General features: G+C 43.4%; 1 protein-coding gene across 1 annotated transcript in view; it reads right to left on the bottom strand.

Annotated features, from left to right (window-relative positions):
• The window catches only part of GRM4 (glutamate metabotropic receptor 4), a 292252-nt gene that overhangs the window by 22764 nt on the left and 242448 nt on the right, over window positions 1–27040 (bottom strand). Inside the window, exons 8-9 of the mRNA XM_083445676.1 lie at window positions 17700–17836; window positions 15597–16532 (exon numbers count right to left, since the gene is read on the bottom strand). Coding sequence (XP_083301802.1) covers window positions 15597–16532; window positions 17700–17836 — 1073 coding nt within the window. The remainder of the gene's footprint in view (window positions 1–15596; window positions 16533–17699; window positions 17837–27040) is intronic.

Raw genomic sequence — 27040 nt, 5'->3', positions numbered from 1 at the left:
CTGAAAATATTGCTTTTCATGTTCTAATGGGCTTATTTACAGATACACTACAGAATGGCTTCTTAATTTTAAGAATTATGACTGCTTGGTGTCTGAGAAATTATATTTAGGCTCAGTTCCCCATTTCTAAAAATGGAGCAATAACCATTACTGCAGAGGTTGCCAAGGTAGACCAACAAAGCCCCCTTTCCCTCTTATATTAGTCTTGAAAGAAGCATTCTATTGTTGCCAATAGACTAGGTTGTGGTGTGTGCTTGGTTGTGATGTGGGTGTAGGTGTTTGTGGTGCCTACCCAGTTTCTTTAGGTTGCAAATATACTCATGGGCACAAAAAGGTTGGTGACCCTTGAATTGCTCTAAGGCTGAATGAATTGTGGATTTTAAAACATCTGCCATATTAAAGGTAAAACTCTTTTCAGGCTACCCAAGGATGTGAGTGCTCAATATAGATAATTCAAATTTAAAAATGCATCTATCTAGCTATCATCTACCTACCTCTCTCTCTCTCTATCTATCTATCTATCTATCTATCATCTATCTATCTCTATCTGAAAATAAATGAACGTTGTATGATCCACTGGTCTGAAAGATACAACTTGCCCAATTAACATTTATCAACAAGCTAGGTCTTTTGAGGTCGAGTGACACTTTCAATAAATATTAATACCTTTATATTAAAAGCCTAACATCTATCCTTGGATGAAAATGCATCATAAATGACACAGTAGATCTGGGTAAGCCTCTGGCTGCAGGTAAATCAATTTTTAAAAGAAGAGATTAACAAGTTATCAGTTTGTTGTTAAATTAAAACAGCACAAACAATCGTGCTTGGCTGGTAAAATGCTTCTCTTCAGATTAAATTAACATTGAGACAGGGTTATACCGTATTTTTCCAAGTATAAGACTAGGTTTTTTTCCTAAAAAATAATGTCAAAAATTAGGGGGCATTTTATACACAGCGCCATCTCCCCCCACTTTCTTAAATCTGAGTCCCCCAAAATAGGGGGCATCTTATACATTGGGGGGGGGGGTCTTATAAACGGGAAAATCCGGTAGGTTGTTTGAGGAAGTTGTGAGGAATTAGGTTTGCATATTCACATCTTGGGTCCATGTATATAAATTAAGGCTTTGGGGCAGGAAGTTGTAATGGTTATTCAGTCAATTAGTGGTCTCTTTAGATCTCCGTCTTGTGTTATTGAATGGAGGAAGAAGGAGAGAAAGAAGTCCCAATTCTGACTCATAGGAAATTAATTATGCAGCAGATGCTATCTGCTGCTAAACTTTGCACAGCACAAAGTGATTGAAAGCAACAACAGTTCCTGCATCAAAAACAATGGCTTTTAAAACTTTCGCCACTGTGCATAAACTTAGTGGGCAAGTTCAAAAAGTGAGAGGACTTAGTGAGATAAATCAATTCCACTATAATGGTAGCCCACAGTGAGTGCTGAAGGAGGTAGACATGTTTTATGGTGGTAGCAATTTTGAATTTCCCAAGCTGCAAAAAGGGCTTCAGAACACTAGGAAAAACAAAATGGTGGCTGCTCCCATTCTCTTCCCCTAAAAGAATTTGGCCTCATTCCCCATATACCAATTGCTAAGAAAGGCAAATATAAATACAAGTCACTGAAAAAAATGGCCCTTATCAATTCAGTGCAGCCTTAATGTGTGTGCAATGACAAAATGGATGGGGAGGGGTAGAGAAAAAGGATTTGAAAACTGAGGCAAACTGCAAATGCACAGCATTTAAACCAAATTCAGAAATTTACAAAAACGGAATAATCAAGGGTCCTTAATTCATTATTCCCACTTCAGAAATAAGACCAGATAATGCAAAACTTTGGAATCTTGAGAGAAGTTTTCAGAGCAAGAGAATTTTGAAAGCATCCCTAATCAACACACACCATAATGAGGTGTGTTTCCTGTTTTTCTTGTTATTTTTCAGAATTTTACCTGTTAATTTCCTGTTGGGTTATGACATTTGCAAAGCTCTGTGTATTTTTCCATTTTAATATGCCGATTGCTATAAAAAATAATTTTAATTTATGCTGTAAAATCATATTCAGAAAGTGTTTAATAAAATTTAACCAACAAAAGGGGGGAAAATACTACCATGCTGCAAAGATGGTTGCATTTGGGGACCTTCTGTCACAGAGGCTCTGGGATATTGATAAAAGCTGAGAGGCAAGAAGCTGCTCTTAATGAGCAGAGCTGGAGGAGGAAGAAAAAGGAGGTGCAGAGTGGCTGCTAATGGGTTTGTGTAGGCAGCAGCCACTGTCATGATGCTCCCACTGGAGTACTTACCAATGCTTTCTATTTAAAACAATAAACCTGCCTCCATTGACTAAATCAAAGGTGGCTTAGGCAGGGCACAACGTTTCAAGGACAGTGGATGCTGTCCCTAGAGAGAGGCTCTCGCTGAGCCCTGTATAGGTATCCTCAAATGTGGTAGCCCAGGCTGGAAGATTATTCATTCCAAATGGTGCTGATACTTAGGTGAAGAATATGTCGACCTTTTATTCCATTTGTGGGTGATGACTCCAACTCTGAGATATATTCTAAGCTAGAACCATAAGACAAAGCTTCCTGGAGCCTCCTCATTCCTCATGGCAGTAGGTATCTTGACTGAGGGCAAAGGGAGCTGGCCTGAGAGAATATCTGCATCAGATACTGGACTATATGTCAAGGAGACATTGTACTGCCTTCCTGGCTCACTTAAAGTACCATTCTCTGATGTTCCAGGGAGCCAATCAGCCTTGGCTCTCTTGGATTTCTCAGGGTCACTTTTTTTTACTTTGCCCTCTTGGGCAGCTCCCATTTCTCCTTTCTTGTGTCCTTCCCCTTTCTGCCCACCTCAGCCTCAATCAACTTCCTATATCTATCATAGGAAGTGACCGTATACTGAATCAGATCATTGTCCCATCTCTTTCAGTCCTATTGACCCTGACCAGCAGCAGGTCTCCAGGATATCTCTGACTAGAGATGCTTGAGATTGAACCTAGGACTTTAGCCCAAAAAACAACCACTCATCTTACAGAGTTCCCCCATTCTTGTTTTCCTGATGACTGCAATAAATGAAACGCCTGTCTGTCTGTGGCTCTAGTACTCCACCTCAACTCAGCATGCTCCAGTGAATCCACATGAAATGATGGGCATAAAAGGAACCCATGTGGGTGATGTTGAACATGGATGCAGATACACTCCATGGTACCTGGATTCCATGGCTATAGATCAGGCTTCCTCAACCTCGGCCCTCCAGATGTTTTGAGACTACAATTCCCATCATCCCTGACCACTGGTCCTGCTAGCTAGGGATCATGGGAGTTGCAGGCCAAAAACATTTGGAGGGCCAAGGTTGAGGAAGCCTGCTCTAGAAGCTTTCCTTGATCAAAATTGTTGTGTTAGTCTAGTATAGAGATGGGCCATATTATCCAGCAGAAAGCTGTCAGAGCTTATGTTTCAGTAACAGTGGGACCATACCCAAAAGTGGACAGAGCTGGGCCAACACAAAATCACAAATATTTTCCATAGGTGGGTGATAGGAAAAGAGGAAAAGAGGCATATATTTAATTCACAGAAACTCCACATACATTTTGTCCATATACTTTTTTTGGGGGGGGGGCTTTCCAACACCCTTCATCAGTCCCCAGAACTTAGTAGCCACCATGGAAGAATGCACATGTCCCTTTCCCCAGGCTAATGCGGGTTGAGTTTGGAAGGCAGCCTTGCTTCTGCAATGAAGCAGCTCAGATTGGGAGCTGGAAGCTCCACCGCTTCCTGGTTCCTAACCAGGCTCTGATCTAAGCAAATGCTTCCATGCACTTCCCCTTCCTGCCAAGTAGCCTCGTGTGCTCCTAACCAGGCACTTAGTGGTGGCTCTAAAGTCCCTACATGGATAGCTATATCCTGCTCCTATAGCCCTGGAAATTGTGTGTTGAGAGCCAGCCAGGCAGCTGGTGTGGGAACCTCTAGTCCTGGGGCAGTCATGTCTGGATCCAGTGGCTCTTCAGGGTCCCTAATAATAGTGTGGAGATCTGCTAGGGGTCTTGTCCTCCTAAGTTCTGATTAGGGTTGAACTGTTGCAACAAATAATGCCCGTGTACATCTGAACTGCTAAGCCCAAGCTGTTCTAAATTAAACCCTCTGTTTATAGACGCTCCTGATTTTGGATTAATTTGCCTGTGGAGTCAAAACCTATATTGCCTTTGGTGGACCTCATGCCTCTTTTCCTCCCTTCCTTTGTGTTGGAACATTATGGGGTCCTGGTCACCTGGGCAGAATACCCAATTATCACTTTTGTTATTTATTATCACCATGAGCCTTTGCTAAAGAAACAAAAGGAACAAGGAGCACCGGATTATTTCCCTCCTCTGCTTGCCATATCTCTGAAAGCGCAGGCGATAAATAGTGGAATAGACAATGATGATGCTATTTGGCTTCCCCCTTATCAGCACAGGAAATTGTCTCTTTCTTTAGATCCTCGGTTATTGCTATTTCTGTAATCCACCGGGATCTGTTAGGATAAGAGGCTCCTCTGAGAAAGGGCTTGGGGGACTTGTTAGAATAATCTGCTGCCTCCGTGTAAAGTTGTAGACACAGGGTGGGAAAAATTAATAAAATAACACTGAGATCTCATCAGTTGCTCCCTCGGGAGAAAAGAATGAGGCAATTTCACTTGGGCACACAGATCAAAAAGCCACTTCCATGCAGATGCTGTGAAGAAGCAAACAGGGTGCAATTTCAGCTCCACACAGTGCAGAGGCGCATGCACACACCACATACTCCCACAACTAGAATGCTTTTCAAAAGCTACCTAGATAGGAGACTGTTAGACCAGGGAATGTAATAATCTTTGTACTACAATCACACCTTGAAGCCCCAGATTAGTTCCAAGGCCCCATTTACACTATGAAGACAAAAGATGCAGTACCTGCCTTGAATATTTCACATTCACCTTTACCAAGAGACAACGAATAAGGGATTGTGCTTCTCAGTCTTAAGGGGGGGGGGGAGGAATATGAAATAAAATGTCTAAAAAAGTGAGTGTCCAGAGCAGGAATCAGAAATCCACCTCTTCTCAATTAGCACAGTTGTATTCCTGAAATGATCGTGACTGGCTGGTATTTTCCTGATTTGACCTGAATTCTTAAGAAACTGTTAAACATAACACTTCTGCATTTACAGCTTCTCCCACCTATTTCCTGAGTTTGACTGCAATCCAACGGTCACTGCAGCTACAAACCATTGTGATAAATGTCCAAAGTAAACGAGTGCATCATCTCCAGACCAAGCACAAGTGTTAGGCGATGAACTTTATTTCAGAATGTTTCTGTTCCATTCAATAAACATTCCCCAACAGCTTCCTGGGTCTCTGGTCATAAAATTATCTGGATCACACACTTTAACTTCTGTGGACTCCCACATCTCATCTTCTAAATATGGGCATCTCACTTAAGTCTGCCCAAAGTAGCAACCCATTTTCTTGTTAATAGAGAGTTTGATGCCCCTTCACTCCAGGGGTTTTCTCCTTGCCTCTAACTTAGGAAGCTCCTGCTCCTGTGCTGGCAATTAAACACTGCTGTGTAAATGCATCCTACTGCTATCTTCCTTCAACACAATTGGGCTATTACCTAGACTTCTTAATACTCATTGTTCCCCCCCCCCCTCTTTAGTTCAGCTTTAATGCTAATTAATAGTCAATTTTGAATTTGCAGAAACAAATGATACAACAGCTGCTAGAGTCCATCAACACCAAACAATAACTAGTGTTTGGTGCACATGCTATGAGATGTGGTAACACAGGGGTGTGCAAGTACCTCCATTTATTAGAAATTACCTCTCTCTGCACATCTGCTTGCTAGGCTAATGTAGATCAAGGATGGGGAATCTGCCATTGCCATTGGTTTCCAACTCCCACCAGTCCCAGCCAGCATGGTCAATGGTCAGGCACGATAGGATATGTACGAAAATAACCAGGGGATCTTCACCTCTGATGTAAATATTTCACATAGAAAATGGCAACTGCAATGATAGGACAATTGTGTTACACAGCTGAAAATGGCACAATATAAACCAGGGGTAGGCAAGCTAAGGCCCAATCGCCTTCTCAATCTGGCCCACGGATGGTCCGTGAATCAGCATGTTTTTACATGAGTAGAATGTGTCCTTTTATTTAAAATGCCTCTCTGGGTTATTTGTGGGACCTGCCTGGTGTTTTTACATGAGTAGAATGTGTGCTGTTATTTAAAATGCATCTCTGGGTTATTTGTGGGGCATAGGAATTTGTTGATATTTTTTCCAAAATATAGTCCGGCCCACCAAATGGTCTGAGGGATGGTGGACTGGCCTATGGCTGTAAAAGGTTGCTGACCCCTGATATAAACAAAGCCTTTTTGTGGGGGTATGCATCAATGACCCTGGAGACATTTCTCAGGGATCAGCTATTGGCATCTTGGAAAAGTAATGATTTTTTTAGTCCTCCTGGAATCGAAATGATGCTCTCAATACGCTATGAAATGCAAGAAGAGTGGATTGGTCCTGACTGAGAATGGACCCCTTTTGGGTGGATAGCCATGGAAATTCCCATCTCCCTCCCCACCACCAAGCTTTTTCCATAATCCTAGCAACATTTTTGATATTGGCAACTGCTTCCATCAATCAGAAGTCCTGGAAGATTTCACAGTCACTCATCTACACTTCTTTCTGTCCTATGATTTCTTAGGATGGGTAAATGATTTCTACAAGCTGACATCTGATTTCTACAAGCTGGGTCTGATTCAGCAGTAAACAGCGGGTTTTCTTGGGCAAAGTGCTGGGACAAAAGAAAAACCTCTTCGACCCCCGCCTAGAAGGCACAGAAAAAATGGAAGCATGGATGAGCTGTTAGTCACACTTCATCCAGGTTTGGTAAACTTAAAGGTAAAGGTAAAGGTACCCCTGCCCGTACGGGCCAGTCGTGTCCGACTCTAGGGTTGTGCGCCCATCTCACTTAAGAGGCCGGGGGCCACCGCTGTCTGGAGACACTTCCGAGTCACGTGGCCAGCGTGACGAAGCTGCTCTGGCGAGCCAGCACCAGCACAGCACACGGAAACGGCGTTTACCTTCCCACTATAAAGCGGTACCTATTTATCTACTTGCACTTAGGGGTGCTTTTGAACTGCTAGGTGGGCAGGAGCTGGGACTGAAAGACGGGAGCTCACCCCGCCGCGGGGATTCGAACCGCCAACCATGCGATCGGCAAGTCCTAGGCACTGAGGTTTTACCCACAGCGCCACCCGCGTCCCCGGTAAACTTAAGGGGACATAAATATATAATAGTTACTATGCACATTTGTTTTACTTGTAGTTCCACTGCATCTTGAGTAGTAAACATCTCAGGGAGTTAACTAGCCTTGGACAAGACTGTACAAAACTCAAAGTGGGCTGGGAAATTAAGACTAGCTACAGTCTTAAATGGGCCTCAAAGAAAGGATCTGAGGAGACTGTGGGATGTCAGTTCTCACAAAAGGATCAAAGTGCTGTGATAACAAAGATTTTGCAAGAGAATAAAGCATTCTTTGCTCAAAGCTGATGCTGAAAGCAATAGACAGATACGTTACAGATCTTATAAATGCAACTGTGGAATGCTCTCCCCAGGGAGGCTCGCCTGGCACCTTCATCACATATCTTTAGGCACCAGGTGAAAATGTTTCTCTTCAACCAGGTATTCAGCTGTTTAACATTCTATGGCTTTTTAAATGTGTTTGTGGGAGGGGTGATTGGTTGCTTTTTTGTTTTGTTTCATTATGTGTTTTGTATTCCCATTTTGCATTTTTCTGGGATATTTGGATGAAGGGCAGTATACAAATTTAATAAATAATAATAATAATAATAATAATAATAATAATAATAATAATAATGGCTAGTGTTTTTATTCTATTTTTAAGCTGTCCCCCTTACAACAGTTAGCAATGACAAACTGTCCAACTGAGCAGGTTTGGTATCTCCCAGGGAGAAGGACTCTGGTTGGCTACATTGAGAAGGATGTTTGTTCTTGGTTGCACACAAAGAGCAGAAAACCTCAGCAAGGTGGTCTGTTGTGTGGGCTCCAAAGGGAGCCAGGAACATTGTTACGATAGCCTCTAATCAGCTTGTTAGCTGCCTAATAGAAGAGGAACACTGTATATTACAAGCCCCCAAAGTGAGGCAAAGCTTCATGTCGAATTGCAACTTGACAGCTAGCTTTCGGCAGCCCTAAATTATCCCATGACAAGCTGCAGTGAGGAGGTGAGCAACCTTGCGCATAATCTACAGTCATTATCATTTCCATCTTTATTACCCACAGTATGCTGAGCACATTAAACTAGCTTTAAGGGAGCTTTTGTTTTGGGAAATAATTTCTTAGGAAACCTGCTTTCTTGTTAGCATCTCCCCTGCCATTTCATCAAAATGGAATTCCTGCTCCATTTGTTCTTTCCCCCTGTCCTTTTTATTTTTTTATTTTTTAGTGGACAACCTTAGCATGACACCAGATTAATTTTGGACCATAAGATTGATCAGCAATTGAAATCGCATGCATGGGTTGGAGCTGAGATCCGGATCTAACAATGCACCACACTGGTCTCATGGCATATCCTCACAAAGAAAAATCTTGCTTGATGTGCACAGGCTTAATTTGAAACAAGGCTCAGAGCCAGAACTAGTTCTGAATGCCAGAAGCATGGCCTGGAACACGTTCAGAAATAATAAGGATGAGTGCAATTGAAGTGGAGCATTTGCCCCTATTGCTAGAGGCTGCTTCACACCTGACATTTTTTTCATGTCTACACACAGAACACTCTACGCTGTACACCCCACAATGTCATGTATGAATTCTCAACTGTGAATCTTCAGCAAATCTGCTTTCACCACTGTGTGAAGAAGAACACAGTAGCACAGTTTACACAGCTAGGATTAATGGTAAGGCCTTCTAGATGACAGTTGCTTCCAGATACAAAACCAGCATCTATTTATTTATTTATTTCCTTTCCTTTTTAAAAACAAACCCACTATAATAGAGCTGGCTAACCTGTGGCCCTCAAGATGTGGCTGAATTATGACTTTTACCAGCCCCAGCCAGCATGGCCAATGGCAAAGGATAATAGGAGTTCTAGTTCAGTGCCATGTAGAGGGTCACAGGCTAGCCACACCTACACTAAAAACTCCTCCTTCTGTGTTGCATGAAAGTTAATGGATGCTATTTCAGGTGCTTCCAGATGGGTGTTTATTGTGGAATGGGTGCTGCTCATGCTTGCAATTCTTTTGCAGTATCCAATCAGCAACAAAATGCCAGTTCCTGTTCTCCCTTCCCCATTTAATCTGGATTATCCTGGAGAAAATCCCAAAACTTAAAATAAACAACATAGCAAGTTGTCCATTTGCTATGTCTGCATGACCGTTTGCAGTATTAAGCTCCCATCTGGAAGCACCCTTCCCCGAAGCTTTGGTTGAATCGGTAAAAGCCGAGCACATCAGGGGCATATTTAGTGCACAGCTCTACTGAAAGCATGAGACCGTTAAGTGTCACTTAGGCAATATAGAAAAGAGGCAGAGAGATACCATAGATACCACAGAGAAACAGATAATTACTATATCAGACTCTATTTTTTTTCCTTTTTGGAGATTGTATCTCACCCACACGGCTTGCAAAATGACACTTGTAAAGGATAACAGACACCTAGAGTAACACATACACACACACAGCAATTGAGAATGTTTCATTCTGTTCTTCCAAGCAGAAGCCTACAAGCCACACATTATGAAGTGTAGGAGTAAAAACTGCATGGGCTGTGGTTCAGCAATGCTAGCAGCCACCAGGCACACCTTGAGAAGAATCTTAAGTGAAGATGAGCAATAAGGGCACTTGCTGCTATACCTGGAGGACGAGGAGGAGGGACTGTAGTTACTGTAGGACATAAGCAGCACAGTGGCATTGGCCCTACTTCTGCTGCTTGAGAAAGCAACTGCCTCTCTCTAGCTAAGAGGAGAGAACAGTACCTGGCAACTACATTTTTAAAAGGCTGTGTGCCATCATAATGTGCTGCCACCTCCTATAGGGGATCATGGCAGCCACAGAGCCTCTCAATTTACCATACTATATTACAATGTAATCAGAGGCACCAGCTTCTCAGGATGATTGAGGGGGCATGACGTGGCGTCCTGACATTGCACGAGCAGTGTCCTGGCCTCGTGCATGCAGTGTCACATGACGTCTTGATATCATGTGCACAATGTTACGCAACATCCTGACATTGTGCAAGCAACGTTGTGAGGAGCCAGGGGGTGGAGCTGAATGCCCTCTGAACATTGAGGGGCCCTGGCCCCCTCAAAAAGAAACATTGGGAAGTCCAAAATGCCTCGGCCCCCAGGAGCTGGCGCCTATTAACATATTTTAACTTTATGCACATGTCGGACTATGGCCCAACAAAGATGGTAGTGCTCAGCAGACATTGGGGTGTCTACAGGTAGCAGTGGGTCCTTGTCAGTCCAAGGACTCATGCAGCTCCCCAGCATTCCTTTCTGCTGATGTTAGGCCTCAAAAGAACATTTCATTGTTCTTTTGCGGTGGGAAACTGCCGCATAGAGTTTGCTAGAAATTCAGAAGCAACTAATGAGTTAGAGAGCTCATTCCATGCACCATCATAGCTATACAGATATGTAGATGCTCGACTGATAGAGAAAGACCCCTCTAAATAGAGCTTAGCAGAGGGAAAAGCTTTATCTCAAACATGGGCTGTAGACTAACTTGCATGAATACAGGAGGCTAGTTTAAAAGGTATGAGACTACTGGTCCATCTGGTTCAGTATTGTCTATACTGTCTGGCAGCAGCTTTCCCTCCCTTAGAGAGGGAGTGTTTCCTCACCCTACCTGGAGGGGAGATGCCAGAGTTTGAACCGAGGACCTTCTGCATGCAAAGCAGATGCTCTTCTGCTGAGTTATGAACCTTACCTAAGGTGTTAATGTTCAAAAAAGTCCAACTTTCTCTAGGGTATGCAGAAATAAATAGCCACATGGTCCTCTAGATCCCAGCCTTTTGTCTTAGGCAAAATTATGGATTCATAGAATAAAACTTCCCAGCTTTTTAATGTGTGTGTGCGCACACACACACACACACACACACACCAATATAGTAAGAAAAGTTGCTATTGCAAAAGATGAACACAGCATACTAGAAGGATCACTCATCCATTTAAGTAGGGTTGGTATGGAAACCCCTTAAAATCCACATTAATACAAACAGTTTTTGCCCAGCACCAGTGACTGATGGACTGCATCCACATCCTCCCTAATAAACCTGTATTTACAACAGATTTATACAGATGTCAAGAGACATTAGGTCAGGGATGCTCAGGGCCCAAAATAATGCCTTTCCTTGTGCTGCTAACAGAGCATGAAGGGACAGATTCTCACCAGGGCCAAAGCAGGCCTCACAGTCTCCGGCATTAGGCCGCTCTACACCAGCTGTGCATCAGGCTTAATGCGCTTCCTTCCCCACTGCTTGCCAAGTTGTGTTTAACATTGGATTAGCTAATGCGATTCCTCTGGGTCACGTTCTAGCTCAACCTGATCTGCCACTGAAGACAAGGCCCTGGAGAGCTTGTGACCAGAATGAGGGAATTATTTTGTTTCTTAGCCTTGCTGCTGCAAGATGCGCCACTTCTCCCACAGCAGTGGAATCTGTCATGGGAGCTCAGTGTTGCCAAAACACCCAGGTGTTAATTAAATTCCCAACTACGCCGTAATCGAGTGGGGAAGCACACAGTTCAATGAGTGAGCAGTAGCTCTTGTCTTTCTCCCTCAACTAGATTACTTGTGCTGACAACACAGGCCGGAATATGCAGGAGAAATCCTCTAGACTAAATTAGTGCAGTGCTGGTGAATGGTGCCAGGTGGCTCTGTACATTTTAACCCATTTAAAAAATAAAAATATATATCACATTACAGGGACAGGAGAGGCAGTTTACCACAACCTTAACTGATCAGAAGGGGCAGCATTCTCCAGCAAGGAGATAGGAACAGAATGTATTCAGGGTTGTTTCAGGCAAAAGGCACGAAAGCTGTGTGCCAGGTTCTCTTGTATGGCCTTCCTTGACAGTCTGAAGAGAAAGCTCACAGGTGTACTAGAAATGTGGGTTGTTTTGCTTTCTTATTACATTTTGAGCAAAACTCTGGAAGGCTCCAGGGCAAACCTGAAACCTGGATAGAATGGCCACTTTCACACTGCAATAACAAAAAGGCAAAGGAGGACAGAGGCTTGCATAAAAGTTGTTTGTGCTCATTTATATGTATAGATGCAAATTGTGAAACAAAACTATAATTTAAACAGAAATGGAATATATTTCTGTTTAAACTAAAATGGAATACAAACAGAAATGGAATACAATTGTGCCCGCCCTGTGGAATGCCCTCCCATCAGATGTCAAGGAAATAAGCAGCTATCCTATTTTTAGAAGACATCTGAAGGCAGCCCTGTTTAGGGAAGTTTTTAATATTTAATGCTGTATTGTTTTTAACTCTCGATTGGGAGCTGCCCAGAGTGGCTGGGGAAACTCAGCCAGATGAGTGGGGTATAAATAATAAATTATTATTATTATTATTATTATTATTATTATTATTATTATTATTATTATTATTATTATTATTATTTTATTATCTCTCCGCAGTGGGAGAGCAATGTGACTGAGCAATCTGTGTGCCTGCCTATTCTGCTGTCCAGGGTGCTAACTGCTGATGGGCAGCTTCAAGGCCTCTGCCCTTTCTTCTCATGGTTCTTTATCTTCAAACCAGGCAGCCCTTCAAAGGACTGTAAAGCTGACCACCCTAACCTGAGACCAGCATAGAGGCTTACCTCCTGCAACACAAGCACTCAAAGCCCTACAAAATCAATACTTCTATGCCAGTTGCATCAACTCATCCTCTGATAGCAACACAGCCTTCCTGGCTCAGCCAGACCAGCCATGATCATGCTTCCTACCTCTGGCCTCTGGTTTTTGTTTCCCCGATTCAGTAACAGACCTCCAACCCATTGACCCTATTGACCCTATCTCCTATTTCTATTTTGACCCATCTGTGTCAGACATAGACTTCACTGCTGAAAAGCTGTATCCCAGGACTAAGAAAAACTCTAGTCAGGCAAAGTAGCCTCGATTATTACTCTGTAATATCTCTGATATAATACAGGAGACTGATTTGCATGAACAGTCTCCTTAAAGAACAGGCTTCATTGAAACGCATTGGGCCTAATAAAAAATACATCCAGTTCATCTTGGAGGTCTCCTTTTCAGCTGTTTTCTATGCTGATGCCTTCCTTTCCTTTTCTCTTTCAGGAAAAAGAAAGCAAGTGCTGGGTACACAGGGGCTATGAGGAGTCGAGACAGGAGCCACTTGATCTTTACTCAAACAACAGGAGCTGGACGAGATAGTTTGAGACTCTGTAGTGCCACATAGAATTATTCTGCCCCTATGTGTTAGCCAAAGAGTAGAATTACAGCATTGTAATTACAGCAACACTGATGGAAAGTAGACGTAGCAGATAACCGGACAGTAAATGTTTAATTTGTGCATGCAGAGGTGCTATTTGGTTTTTTGACCCTCTTATTATGCTTTCATAATAAATGAAGAGAGAGGTGGTGTCAGAGCAAGTGGTGTAAAGATGTAGGCAGAATTAAGCTGAATACCTATTGCTGGGAATCTCAAGTGGAGAGAGCTGTTGTACTTAGGTCCTGCTCGTAGGCTTCTGCTTGTGCAAACAGGATGATGGACTAGATCCAGCTCTTCTTGGGTTTTGAAAGATCTTACCCTTACTAACAGTGACAATGTATTAAATGATTACTTTGGGGCTGATGGGAGGCAAGGAAAAACACAAGGAACTATTCAGAGAAATGCAGAAAATGTGTATGTTTGATGGCCAACAAATCACAAGGGCAATGTAATTTGTTTCTTCGTCCTTTTTGGATAGGCTAAATGTTTAGGAAACGCTGCTCAACATTCGGAGTTCCTCTCTACTAAGTGACAGGCAAGAATTGCCTTCATCTGCAGCTTACTGGGGATATCCGCAGGCTTACAAGCTCAAGGCCCATGAGGTGTGCCCTCAGTTAACTTACACTCTTCAGTGAGCATCAGTCCTCTAGGAACCATGGATGGCTTCAGTCACTACGACCTGTGCTTGCGGTTGCCAGCAGCCTTACAGCTGGCAGCAGCTCTTACCAACAGTACATCCACATTTCAAGCATTAAGAATAACTTCAGCAGTAAAAGCTTGCCTGAGCAGGCTGGGTTTTTTCTTCAGGGATTGGATCTATAGGAACACACAGATGTATAACTTGCTCCCACAATCAATACCACATGTCTTCTTGGGCCATGTTGATCCCTTCCATCCTGCACTGCAGTTAAAGACAGTTTCATTTTTCATTTTATTATATTTATATCTCCCCGTTTTCTCCATCACAGAACCCAAGGCAGCATACATTTCATTCTCACCTATCCAGCCACTGACTTTGCTTCAGTAAGGTGACACTTCATGTGCCTTGAGACCATGATCAATTGTGCAATGGACACATGTGCATATCTGCACATGATACTATTAGAAGATCTTCCCATGCCACATTGTTTATCATTTTAGAAAACCTTTTGGTGCTCCTGCTGGTAGCCACAAAACTTTGACAGCATAAAACTTTGGGTAGCAGCTAAATTATTCCAGCATTATCTGCTATCCTATTACCAACACCTTTGGGAGCAAGAGAAACAAAGATGCAGACTGAAATTATTCCATCAGGATTCCAGAAGCAAGTGCTTTCAGAATCCAAGAATGTCTATCTGCTATTACATAGCCTTGTTGGGCTAAAGACAGGCTGCTCTCTCCTGACAGATATATCCCTGTGCATTCTTTCAAGTCAACTCATATTCTTCATTAAGCATAGTCAAAATTAGGGCAAATTTGCATGTAGTTGTTTATCATGCATGATTTACTCTGCTTTTGTCAGCTCTTCCCCTGAACACTTACAAGCTCCTCAAATACTTCCTCCAGCTTTTGATAAATCAGAAGGATGTGTTTCCAAGTTTATCTGCTCAGCCATAAAAATGTGAAAGCTTGGGTTCTCAGAATGTTGTATCCTGTGTCCAGTATACCAAACTGCATTTGGGGCAGTGCAGTGGCACAAGTGTAGAATATACTAAGACCTACCTGTGGACCATAGTTCAAGACACCTTGGCTTAGGATTCAATAGCGTACATTGCCTGTCTTCCACATGAAGCAAATGTCAAGGAGGCAAAGGAAAGAGAGTGGGGAAAGAGTGAGGAAATCACATTAGCACTGCGTTGGAAAGAAAGTGGGAGAAGAGAATGCAGGAGGGAGAAATAAGGAGAAATGTGTCTAGAAGAAAGATAAATTGGGGAAGTAAAGAAAAAAGAAAGCAGCAGAGATTTGTGCAGGGAAATCCCAACAGAAAACAAGAGTAGTACCATTTCTACTGCACTAGGACACCAGCAGCCCAGATGTGTTTCATCACAAATGCACCTGAGAGTGAAACAATCAGACCTACCAGTCACCCCCACCCCATTTCTGCCCTTGCCCTTTCTTCATTACCTTCTCTGCCGACTGTGATGTCCCAAAGAAGATAGGAATGAAAGCTAACCAGACGATGCAGGTAGTGTACATGGTGAACCCAATGGGCTTGGCTTCATTAAAGGTCTCAGGAACCCCACGGGTCTTTATAGCATACACAGTGCAGGTCACCATGAGCAGCATGCTGTACCCAAGCAAACAGATGAGGGAGAGGTCAGAAATGTCACACTTGAGAACTCCCCGGGCAAAGCGGGGGTCCGTAGTCCGTTGGTCCTCATAGTCGATGATGGAGTGTGAGGGGTCCACAATGAACCAGATGCAGACCCCCAGCAGCTGCAGAGAGATGAGGCTGAACGTGATGACCAGCTGAGAAGCAGGACTGATGAAGCGCGGGGCGCTGACCGACTTTTTGCCCTGCTCAAAGATGCGGTAGATGCGGTTGGTTTTGGTCAGCAAGGCAGCGTAGCTGATGCTCATGCCCAGCCCCAGGAAGACACGCCGCAGAGAGCAGGTTCCCAAGTCAGGCTCTGCAATCATCAGAAAAGTGGTGGCATAGCAGAGGAAGATGCCCGTCAGGAGCACATAGCTGAGCTCTCGCCCCGAGGCCTTGACGATGGGTGTGTCATTGTAGCGCACAAATGTCACCACCACAAAGAGGGTGGCAATGATGCCCACAATGGCAATGAAAACGGGCACCACAGCCCAAGGGGAGCTCCACTCAAGCTTGACGATGGGGATGGGGATGCAGCCAGTGTGGTTTTCGTTGGGGCGCTCGCTGAGCCGGCACACCTTACAGTGGAACTCGTCCTGCTGATACTGGTACCCATCACAGCGCTCACAGTGCCAGCAGCACGGGATGCCCTTCACCAGCTTCTTCCTTTCACCCGGCCTGCATGGCTGGCTGCAGATTGAGGTGGGCACACGGTTGCCTCCCCCAGGCCAATGCAGGCGCTCCATCTGCAGCAGAGAGAAAGCAAGAATCTCACCAACCACCATGAACTAACATGGCATGAGCTGGGTCACAGCAGGGGCTGGTGTCAGCTTCCCCTGCCAACTCTGCAAACCACTTGCTCTAGTCTATGCCATGTCCAGCTATTCTAGCATTGCTCCCTCTGATTCAGTAGCAGTTTCAGGTGTGAGGAACATGTGGTCCTCCTGATGTTCTTAGACTACAACTCCCATCATGCCCAACCATTGGCATGGGGCAATGCCTGGGGCTGGTAGAAGTTGCATCCAACAACACCAGGACAACCACAAGTTCCCAACCCTAATTTAGTTTCTCATCTCTATCAGCTGTGCATGAAATGCTACTAATTCAAGCTTAGACCCTCCTGTTCTTCAATTCCAACCTGATATCATGTCACAGAGTAAGTGTTGTTGCTAGTCAAACCACTGACACTAACTTTACTGAACTTAACTGCTCGTGGATGCTACGTGGTCTAATACATATCTCATTTCCCTCCTTCACAGTTCCTCATATTTACTACAGACCTGTAATTGCACACTGCAGTTTGTTGCCCCTTCCCCTTGATAGGTTAATTTTTGTCTTGACACTCAGCCAGCTCTGAATTAGACCTGAAATGAAACTTTGCACAATTTTAGAATTCCACAATATTTAAGATTCTGGATTTGTTTACTGTCAAATTTTACTGTTGAAATTCAGTTCTGCTGAACAGTCAACCATGAATAAACACTTTGTCCCATTAACAAATCGGGAGTCTTAAATTAAAGATTTGCAAAGTTCTTCCCAATTGAGATTGTGGCCTTAAATCTTCAGTCTTGCTGGTGAATTGTTGCTAACATACCCATAAATTTGTCAAGTGCAATACTTTTTAAAGCATGTGTTCCCATTAAAAATCCAGTTTTCTGCTGTGCTTTATTACCCATGGCATAAGTTGGGCTGTTGCAATGAAAGAGATCAGAGAGAAACCAGAGCGAAATGCTTTCAGAAATCTCTCTGTATGATATTAATGATGCCTATGTATAAGGATAAGGATAATCCCATTTAAACTAGAGCCCTTGAGCATACAATAAGTACAGCTCCATTTCCTAATTAAAACACTGGAGCTTCAGAGTAAAAGTTTATTCCCTTCGGTGTTTAGGCAAATCTAAGATCTTGCTTACTTTTAAGTTCAGATGATCAGCCCAGTGCCCAATAACTTTGTACTCAGGTGTAGTGTTCTTGATCTGGTACTGGTAGATGTCATAGCGGCCTGGGGCATCTCCATTCTCATTGAATGTCACAGGGGTCCCAGCAATACCTGCAACACACAAAGCATTCAGTCTCAGAAAGAAATACATTGCTGGTTTGGGCAGTATATTTGATCTACCAAAGGTAAGGTTGTCCCTTTTCTTCTCCTAGAAGCACATGCACACATATACATGGGAATCCTGAGTGTAATCCATCCAAAGTACATCCATTCATTCATATCTCACCTTTCATCCATAGAGTACATAGCTCTCCATTTTATTATCACAACAACCCTGCGAGGTAGGTTAGGCTGAGAGTGAATAACTGGCCCAAAGTCACCCAAAGAGCTTCATGGCTGGATTGGGATTTGAACCCTGATCCCACAGGTCCTAGTCCAACACTCTAACCACTATACCACACAGGTTGTCTGCAGTACATCAGAAGTCCAATTGGGCTTAGCTTACCAGGTTCAACTCTGCAACCATTATCAAGGGGGCACAGTTAACTCTGCCTGGATTTTGCTCCAATTCACCTGAGGGCTTTTAGCAAATGTTGTGAAGTTGTGGAATAAGTGAACTAAAGCTGCAGGATATGTGAACCAAATCTCATTGCTTAGGCTGCACTCCAACCCTCTGATTGATCATTCTAGAGATCTCCCTCCATCCAGTCCAAAACAACTCTGCTGGCCTCCATGTGTGGAGTGACACCACCGTCACTTCTCCAGCATGAAGCTCCCCATTCCACCCACCAGAAGTACAGGTAGATGGAAGTGCGGTGGAAAACCCACCAGCTGAGTGTTCCTGGATCTCAAGCTGGTCCTACAACCATCACTTGACATTGTTGGGCTTTAGGCTAGCATATAATAGAGAAGGGAATTCCTTGCTCCCTTGCTGGTATGGGCATCAGGGATGCAGTAGTGATTACACAGAGGTTGGGATTCTTCTGTAACTTTATTATTATTATTATTATTATTATTATTATTATTATTATTATTATTATATAGGAGAACAGATATAGGATACAGATTCCCAGCTGCTGTGTACCCAAATGGCTCCCCAACTTTTGAGTTGGACTGGCTCTACTGCCATTAATAATCTAGCCCACATTCTTATCTAAAATAGTTAAAAGCTAGCTCTTTACCTTGGGCAAGCAGAAAATAACATTAGTCTTACTCCTCGGCTCCTTGTGTTGCCTAGAGAAATCCTTGTGGCTTTTTCTGCTCACATAGTGATAACGCCTACAATTATATATTTGCACAGAGCTAGGGCTCCAAGAAATTCCCTGCATGGATCAGGCCTCCCACTCAGTTAAGGTATAGTGCAACCTAGGAAGCAACTGACCATTTTGAAAAAACACATAAGGCTGAAATCAGTTTTGTTTAACATCAGTTCCAAATAAGACAGTGAAACCTGCACACAGACCCGTAGTGGGGGATGGTGGAGCTAGCCAGTTGTTTTGTTGTTGTTGTTTTGCCCCTGGTGAAGCCTTCAGAATGGCACTATTGAGGCTCCCAGCCTCATGTGTGTGTGTGTGTGTGTGTGTGTGTGTGTGTGTTGTGTGTGTTGTGTGTGTGCCAAACTGGGTCTCTGATCTGGGTGAAATAAATCCTAGTTTCACTCCTCCCTGCACAGCTGCATTAGGAATAGAATTTTCTATAATAATAAAAAAATCTCAACGTTGGGCTTATCTACACAATTGTTTCCTATTTTTGTTTTGCTCGTTTAGCTCAATGGGAAGCAAGGTGGAGGGCGGGGTTATAGTTCTGCTAAAAATATGAACAAACCTTGCTTATTATATGAAGTATCATACAAATTATTAAATGCATTATTTTGGGCAAATTATAGACATATACATGCCAGGTTTCCTAAAGTAGCTGGCACATGACCAGATGCATACAACAATACATATAGCTGTATAGAAATACTTAACATATCAATACTTATTCAATCACACTACATAAATGAGCCATGGCTGGTGTCCATTCAGAGTGATGGAGCAAAAGGCAAAAAGGCCAACAGGAGCTCGAGCCAAAGCCAACAATGACAGAGCCAACTAATTTTAGTTTTGGCTTCATCCCCCTCCCTGCTGAATTCTACAAGAGCAACACTGAGGACAGCATAGCCGCTCCTTCCATTTAAAGCACATTCAACACACATTTAAACTTCCTTTCAAAGGATCCTGGGAACTTTAATTTCTTAAGGGTGTTAGGAATTGTAGCTGGGTGAGGGGAAAACTGCAGTTCCCAGAAATTTTTGAAGGAAATCATGTGCTTTAAATGTGCATTGAAGGTGCTTTAAATGGATGTTGTGGGTCTTTCCTAAGGACCGGTTGTGAGTAAGAAGACAGGCAGGCGGGGCTGACTAAGGCTGACAAAGCTGGCTAATTTTGCATATAATTAGGCTTATTTATTTATTTATTCATTTAAAAACTAATCCCAAAATACATGGTCCAATTTTGGACAAAGCTCAATCAGACTACTGGAAAAGTCCAATCCTGTGTTTAATTCCATTTGAAAAGGATTCCTCCTCTGCACCAAGCCTGTATGTGGAGCCCATTTGATCCCTTTCCCAAATTCCCTCCTGCGTTAACAGCATTCATGAATGGCACAAAAATCATAACGGAGACCCAAATATGCTGTTAGGTGACACACAGAGAAAAAAACACTTGGAAGTGCCTTGCCAAACAAGTTTGTAATTTGAATATAAAATGAAAAGGCCTAGAGAGCATAAATTTACGATTGTGTTTTATCAATTAAATTGTTTGCCACCAACTGTGTGAATGTGGTCAAATTTCTCGTAGGCACCAGAGCAGAGAGAGAGGGAGGGGAGGGAGAAAAGCGGGGGGTGGGGGGTGCAAGTTTCCTGTGGGTTATATAAGGAATCAGACTGCATAAGGGACAAAGAAAAGGACACTTTCTTTTTGCTTGTCATTCACCCAATCAGTTCCATTATGTACATAAAGCACGCTCCAAAGGACATCACGCAGGCCTCCCTCCCTCTCTGGATCTTCCTGCATATTGTTACTCCCCTGCTGGATGTCCAGGCATATTCTTCTTCCCTAAGCCATTGAGCAATGAATCCATACATAGTGACAGTACATCATGAGGCTACATCATTCATTCACCGAGAGCAGTAATCCCCTCTCAGTATTCAACCAGAGAGCTTGAGACAGAAAATAACAACACATTTATATAGAGTCGGGTGGACGTGCATGTCATGAAATCAAAGAGCTGAAAGCCGGGGCTGGAAGGAGGCTCAGTGCAGGCAGGTGCTGAAAGGGATTCTGCAAGACGTACCTAACGGAGCTTCCTTCCCTCACCTTGCAATGTGCCTCCACTCCCAGGAGACTAGATCCTGTCCCCACAAACCTGAAGAAATGTGCTGCAGTCAAGACCCCCTGTGCACTAGATCGCTGAGATCTCAATAGTCACTGGAGACAATTAAGAACATAAGAAGAGTCTTGCCGGATCAGGCCAAAGGTTTATCTAGTCCAGCATCCTCAAAGTGGCCAACTAGATGCCCACAAGCAGAACCTGAGGGCAACAGCATTCTCCCCACCTGTGACTTCCAGCAACTGGTATTCAGTGGAGGCTGATCTATTTGGGCCAATGGGGCAGTGCCACCCCACTCTCATGTGTCCTCAGTCAGCCCTCACCTGCCTCTCTTCTTACTTTCAACCTGTCCAGGGGTGGCTCTGCCCATCAGCTCCTTCCTCCTTTGTCTCTTTGTTGTCCCTTGTAAAGCTCAGCAGGGCAAAGAATGGGGACAAAGCTACGATTTGTTGGCTCTGCCTACCTTTGGCTCTGGCTCACCCTACTGTTAGGCTCCCTGCATTTTGCCCTCCCTTCTGCCAGCCACCCCTGCTGGTATTCAATATCAGCGAGCCTTTTTCTGGTCCTGCTCCAATGCCCTGACACAATGAAGTTAAGTGAAGCTTGCCAACCTCACTTCAGGAGTGGTAGCAGGGAGAATATTGAGTATATACAAGTGCTGGGCTCCATAACTCCCTCCACTTTAACAGGACCGTATATCCCCAGCAAAAGAGGGGGATATTGTGTGACTTTCAGGGGGCAATTGAATTTCCATCTCACCTGAAATACAAACTGGGCAAAGCTTTCATCTTTCTTAAAAAGAAAAATGACAACAAAAGCCTTGTTGTCATTTCACATGATGGCTTGGCTGCTCCACCACATTGTTCCCAGAGGCATTGAGTCCCAGGAATGCAGCTAGATCAGCCAAGCCTCTCTCCACAATGGCAGCAAGGAGTTTATAAAAAGGTTTTATAAAAGCAGGGGGAAAGGAGGAAAACACTCAACCACCTGGTATTTAAAGCAACATGAACACTCTTTAGCTTGACCCCCTTCCCTCCCAAATAATCCAATCTTGGAGGAAGGTTGTTCTGTTTTATTTGGGGGCTTTGGCAAAAATTGCTTGGGTGAACTTTTCGTCCCAGCTCTATATACAGCAGGCTGGGTGGCCAGCTTTTGAACCAGGGATTGTGTGCTTTTACCAGAAATTTTATCTACATCAATTAGCAGGTGGCAATGTTTATCTCTCGGCTATGAAAAGCTTCACTTGCTAATTCCTGAAGATCAAGCCTCCATTAAAGGACCCAGCCATGGAGACCAGTTCAAAAGGTGATGGTGTTTTTCTTTGCATGGAGATAACGAAACTCCACTTGTTTCTTTAGGTTGAACTGCTTTTAAAACCACGAATGCAGGGCAGCAGGGGTAACAATAAAAGGCCAACATCTTTTCACACAGCCACCTCATTCACATATGAAGAAGAAGAAGAAGAAGAAGAAGAAGAAGAAGAAGAAGAAGAAGAAGAAGAAGAACAAGAAGAAAATTTGGATTTGATATCCCGCTTTATCACTACCCTAAGGAGTCTCAAAGCAGCTAACATTCTCCTTTCCCTTCCTCCCCCACAACAAACACTCTGTGAGGTGAGTGGGGCTGAGAGACTTCAGAGAAGTGTGACTGGCCCAAGGTCACCCAGCAGCTGCATGTGGAGGAGCGGAGACGCGAACCCGGTTCCCCAGATTACGAGTCTACCACTCTTAACCACTACACCACATTGGCTCTTCATATGAAGTGAGGGGTGGGAGTCTAACAAGAAAAGAAGCATGGAAGCTCCAGTGTCCAGATGTAAAAAGGGGGGTAGGGCTTCTGCACCTTTGCAGGGCATTTCAACAGGTGCAGCTTGCATGAAGCTCCTCTTGCTGAAATTACTGCTTGTGCAGAATGGTTAAAGGTGCAGAACCCCTGCCTTCTAATGGAGGAAGAAATGGCATGGTTCAACAGCACTGTCCTGTTTGCTCCTCTCATTGTAACAGCAGGACCTCAGCTTCCCAGAGTCCAGATGGATTGGGTGGATGTGTGGATCAGGCCAGGTTAGATCCTTTTGTAATTACTACGCAGCTGCCTTTGTATACTGTATGTGGTGTGTGCAACCCATCAAGCTGAAAAAAAATCACTAACCATGTATGGCAGCACATCAGTGGTGCACTAACTACATGCCCTGTTTCAACAGGGCTAGACCATTATAGAATAAACCATTTATAAACAGATTAGTCTTCAAGGTGCCACAAGATTCTATGTTGTTAGATCTTCTGTTGTTGTTGTTTGTTGTTGTTGTTGTTGCATGCCTCTAAATGAGGCAGGTTCTCAAGCATCGTGGGCATTATTACATGGTGTAGGGGCATGCTGTATTCAGACCGGAGGTCACACATTGTGCAATCCTGTTTGGGGCTGCCAGCCTTTGAACTGATCCCTGAAGGAATCCTTTAAATAGAGGTTTGATCTGCAAGGATTAGAAAGTGGAGCTTTTCACACCATGGAGATAACCACTTTAGCCGTGCCTCCTTTCCCCTCACCTTTCTCTGTCATCTCCCCAGTGTCACATTTTAGACTGAAAGTTGCTTTGTATAGAAGTGTATGCTTTTATATTTTATAAAAGGCCATTAACACGGATAGTGCAATAATTATAATGAATAATAACACTAACTGCTACAGTGCATATCAAACTTTTGAAAACTGATCTATGGGTTACAAAGCTGAACTGCTGTTTATGCTCAATATTTTCACCACTACCATTCCTGCAATGAGATTGGCATGTGGTCACAGGTGGAGGAGTGCTGGTCTGCACTACTACTGCAGATTTCAAGGAACAGAGGTTGTATTTAGCAAAAGTCTTTCTGCTGAAAACTATGGTCCACAGAAAAATGCCTGAACAAACAGAAGGGGATGCCAGCTGCTCTCTCTAAGCTCTGTTAGGCTGACCTGCTCACCACAACAACACCTGGAGTCCCACACAGATCCAAGCAGGCTAAAAGGCAAGCTGAGAGGCAGGATGGCTGGCTTTCCCAGCCCTGCTCTGGATGCCTTTGCAGACAGCTCATTACACTTGATGTGCACAGTGAGTGATCAGCATTGACATCCCTGCCACTCATGTGCACAGGGGACAGCCACAGAGGAGCGCTGAGGGATGCAACCTAGGAGGGAGAGTGGGTGGGAGTGAGATGCAGCCCTTAAACACAAGAGCAGTCAGCGCCTGATTGGGCATTCGCACCAGCCGCTCAGTGCCCGGAAATGTGTGGGCAGATGCTGCAGACAGTACATTTGCTCACCCCCTTTGGCTCTGTTTAGGATTTCCATCTCTTTGCCCTGTGCTTGCATACATGCACATGGTAGAGTGATACTAATAGAGGCTACTCCAATCTTATGATTGCACTGAATAGATTGATTAGTTGTTTAATTCTAAAAACAGAGGCAGAAAGCTTTAAAAGAGGGGGACCTGTAGCCCTCTAGTTAAGACTCCAACTTCATCAGCCCCAGCCATCATGGTTAGAGATGATGAAAAGTGTAGTTCACCACACATTTCCCATTCCTGGTCTAGAAGAAACTAGGGTGCAGACACCTAAGCTTTTCAACTTCCTTCTCTCACTGTGGGACAATACATAAATGGGAAGTGGCAAAGTTCTATCCTAGTAGGTTTTCAGCAGGATCAGAACCCAATTGCTCCTTCATCACCTGTCTTCTTCTCCTCTACCACAGCCCTTCTCCCCAGAATGGAATGGGGAATAATTCATTTTGCCACCAAATAAGGGAAAAGATGATGAGCAGAGAGAAGCAGGAGGAAGTCCCCAGCAGAATTCTGCACAGTGGATCAATAGCTCATTCCAAACCTTCATGGGGCTTGGAATACACAACCACTGAAAAAGTGTAGATGGAGAATATGATAGAGCTCACTAACACTTGTGAATGGCATCTATATAATCTTCATATTACAGACACAGACTCCAGTGGCGTGTTCTAGTTTGGTTACTTCTTTCAGCACCATGGACTTCTCCAATCTGTTTGGGAAAGTAATCTCCCAAGTCCCTTTACCTATACAGAGATCACACGCCACTAAGTTGTAGCTGTGCCCTACCCCCTATTCATGGATTTGCCAAAGACTGGTAAGTTACAAATGCTTACAAAGCATCCAGAAGACCTTTCTTCAGCATGTCAAAAGTGCGGAGTGGGAACTGAACCACTGATGAGATCATGCAGTGAAAAAATGAGATTGCTTCTTCCCCTTAGACAGTTCTTAAAGCATGCTAAATTTCAAAGATAAGCCCAATTAAAAAGAGACACCCAGTTGCCTGGCTGTAAATGGATAATCCAACATACAAGCGAGGTTTATGTAGTCAGATTGTATTTATCAAGAGAAGGATGTGACCAGATGAGAAATACTATAAAATATTTAATTACACTGATTTAGCAAGTTGCCTCAAAGCAAGACTCTTTGCTGTGCCCCCACCTCCCTCAAAAGTTTATCTCGAAACAAAATCAAATGAATTGCACAAATAAATCCCAATAACATTAAAAAGCAGGAAAATCAAACAAGAAGATAGGGAAAGAATAAATAAAGGAGACAGATTGTGAGGAGATTGCAGAGGAGAGATAAATAGATGTAATAAGGAGGCAGAAGCAGAAAAATGTATATTAAAGAGATATAATGTGAGGATGTGATGAGTTTCTAGAATATGTAAAGGAATTACTAATCAGGGGCAAGGGAATATTGTCTAACAAGAAAGGAACAAAAATGTGGAACGAGAATAAGGAAATGGAAGAACTGGGGATTGTTCATGTGCATAGAATTATGATGGGACTTTAGGAGATGCTGGCTTTAGTCTGTTTTTGCCACATGCTCCCTGGTCAGTTCATAAGGGAGGGCTAAAAAAATAGCCCAGCTATCAAGATGCAGATACATGCAGATTCCACTTTCAGTTCTGCACATGGAGCTCCTTATCAGAAGCTCCTACCCCAATCTAGACGGTTTCTTTCAGTCACTTGAGCCACTTTGTGGGAGAGCTGAGGCTCCCCATTTTTCTGCCTTTTTCTCCTTTTTTCACATCTCTAGTTGCAACCAACACTGTATGTGTGAAGAGAAACAAATTGATGAAAACGATGATTAAATTGACCCTGGGAGGTTTGGCCAGTCATGGTCCCTAGATTTGTATGTATTTGTTATGAACTTTAATGGAAACATTTCCCTCCACATATGGTGGTCACTTCTAAAATATGTGCAATGGACAAAGAGAAGCAGATCTTTCCTATGGTGCATGATGAATGAACTCACTTAAAGTTAGGGATAGGGGGAAATTCAGTTTGGTTTGCATTTTAACATGAACCTACCTATTCCACATTTCCCTCCAAAATGTGCAAAATGAACCTTACCTATCTTTTGAAATGTACACATCTTCAAATTATTGCAGTGCAGTTCTCCAACCAACATGGATGAAAATGCATACATATGGGGAAAGTGTGCATAAAATGTATATATCAGGGGTAGGCAACCTAAGGCCCGGGGGCCGGATACGGCCCAATTGTCTTCTCAATCCAGCCTGTGGACAGTCTGGGAATCAACGTGTTTTTACATGAGTAGAATGTGTCCTTTTATTTAAAATGCATCTCTGGGTTATTTGTGGGGCATAGGAATTCATTCACTTTCCCCCCCAAAAAAAATATAATCACCCCTCTCCCTGGTCTGAGGGATAGTGGACCAGCCCACGGCTGAAAAAGGTTGCTGACCCCTGGTATATATTAATGAAAATACCATAAAGCAATGCATTATATTGGGGAAAATTGCTTGCAAAAATATGTTATGTTGGGTAAAATTGCATACAAAAAGGTAAAATGCTGGTGATGTTTCATAAGAATTATTTTGAATGCAAACTGATGTGGAAATGTGAAAAACTGAACTTAAGATAGTAGAAATGAGAAAGAGAG

The sequence above is a fragment of the Podarcis tiliguerta genome (assembly GCF_965153285.1).
Source record: "Podarcis tiliguerta genome assembly, chromosome: 6".
In the NCBI taxonomy this organism is placed as follows: domain Eukaryota; kingdom Metazoa; phylum Chordata; class Lepidosauria; order Squamata; family Lacertidae; genus Podarcis; species Podarcis tiliguerta.
Note: the sequence above shows the minus strand (reverse complement) of the source record. Positions and strands in the feature narration are given on the sequence as shown.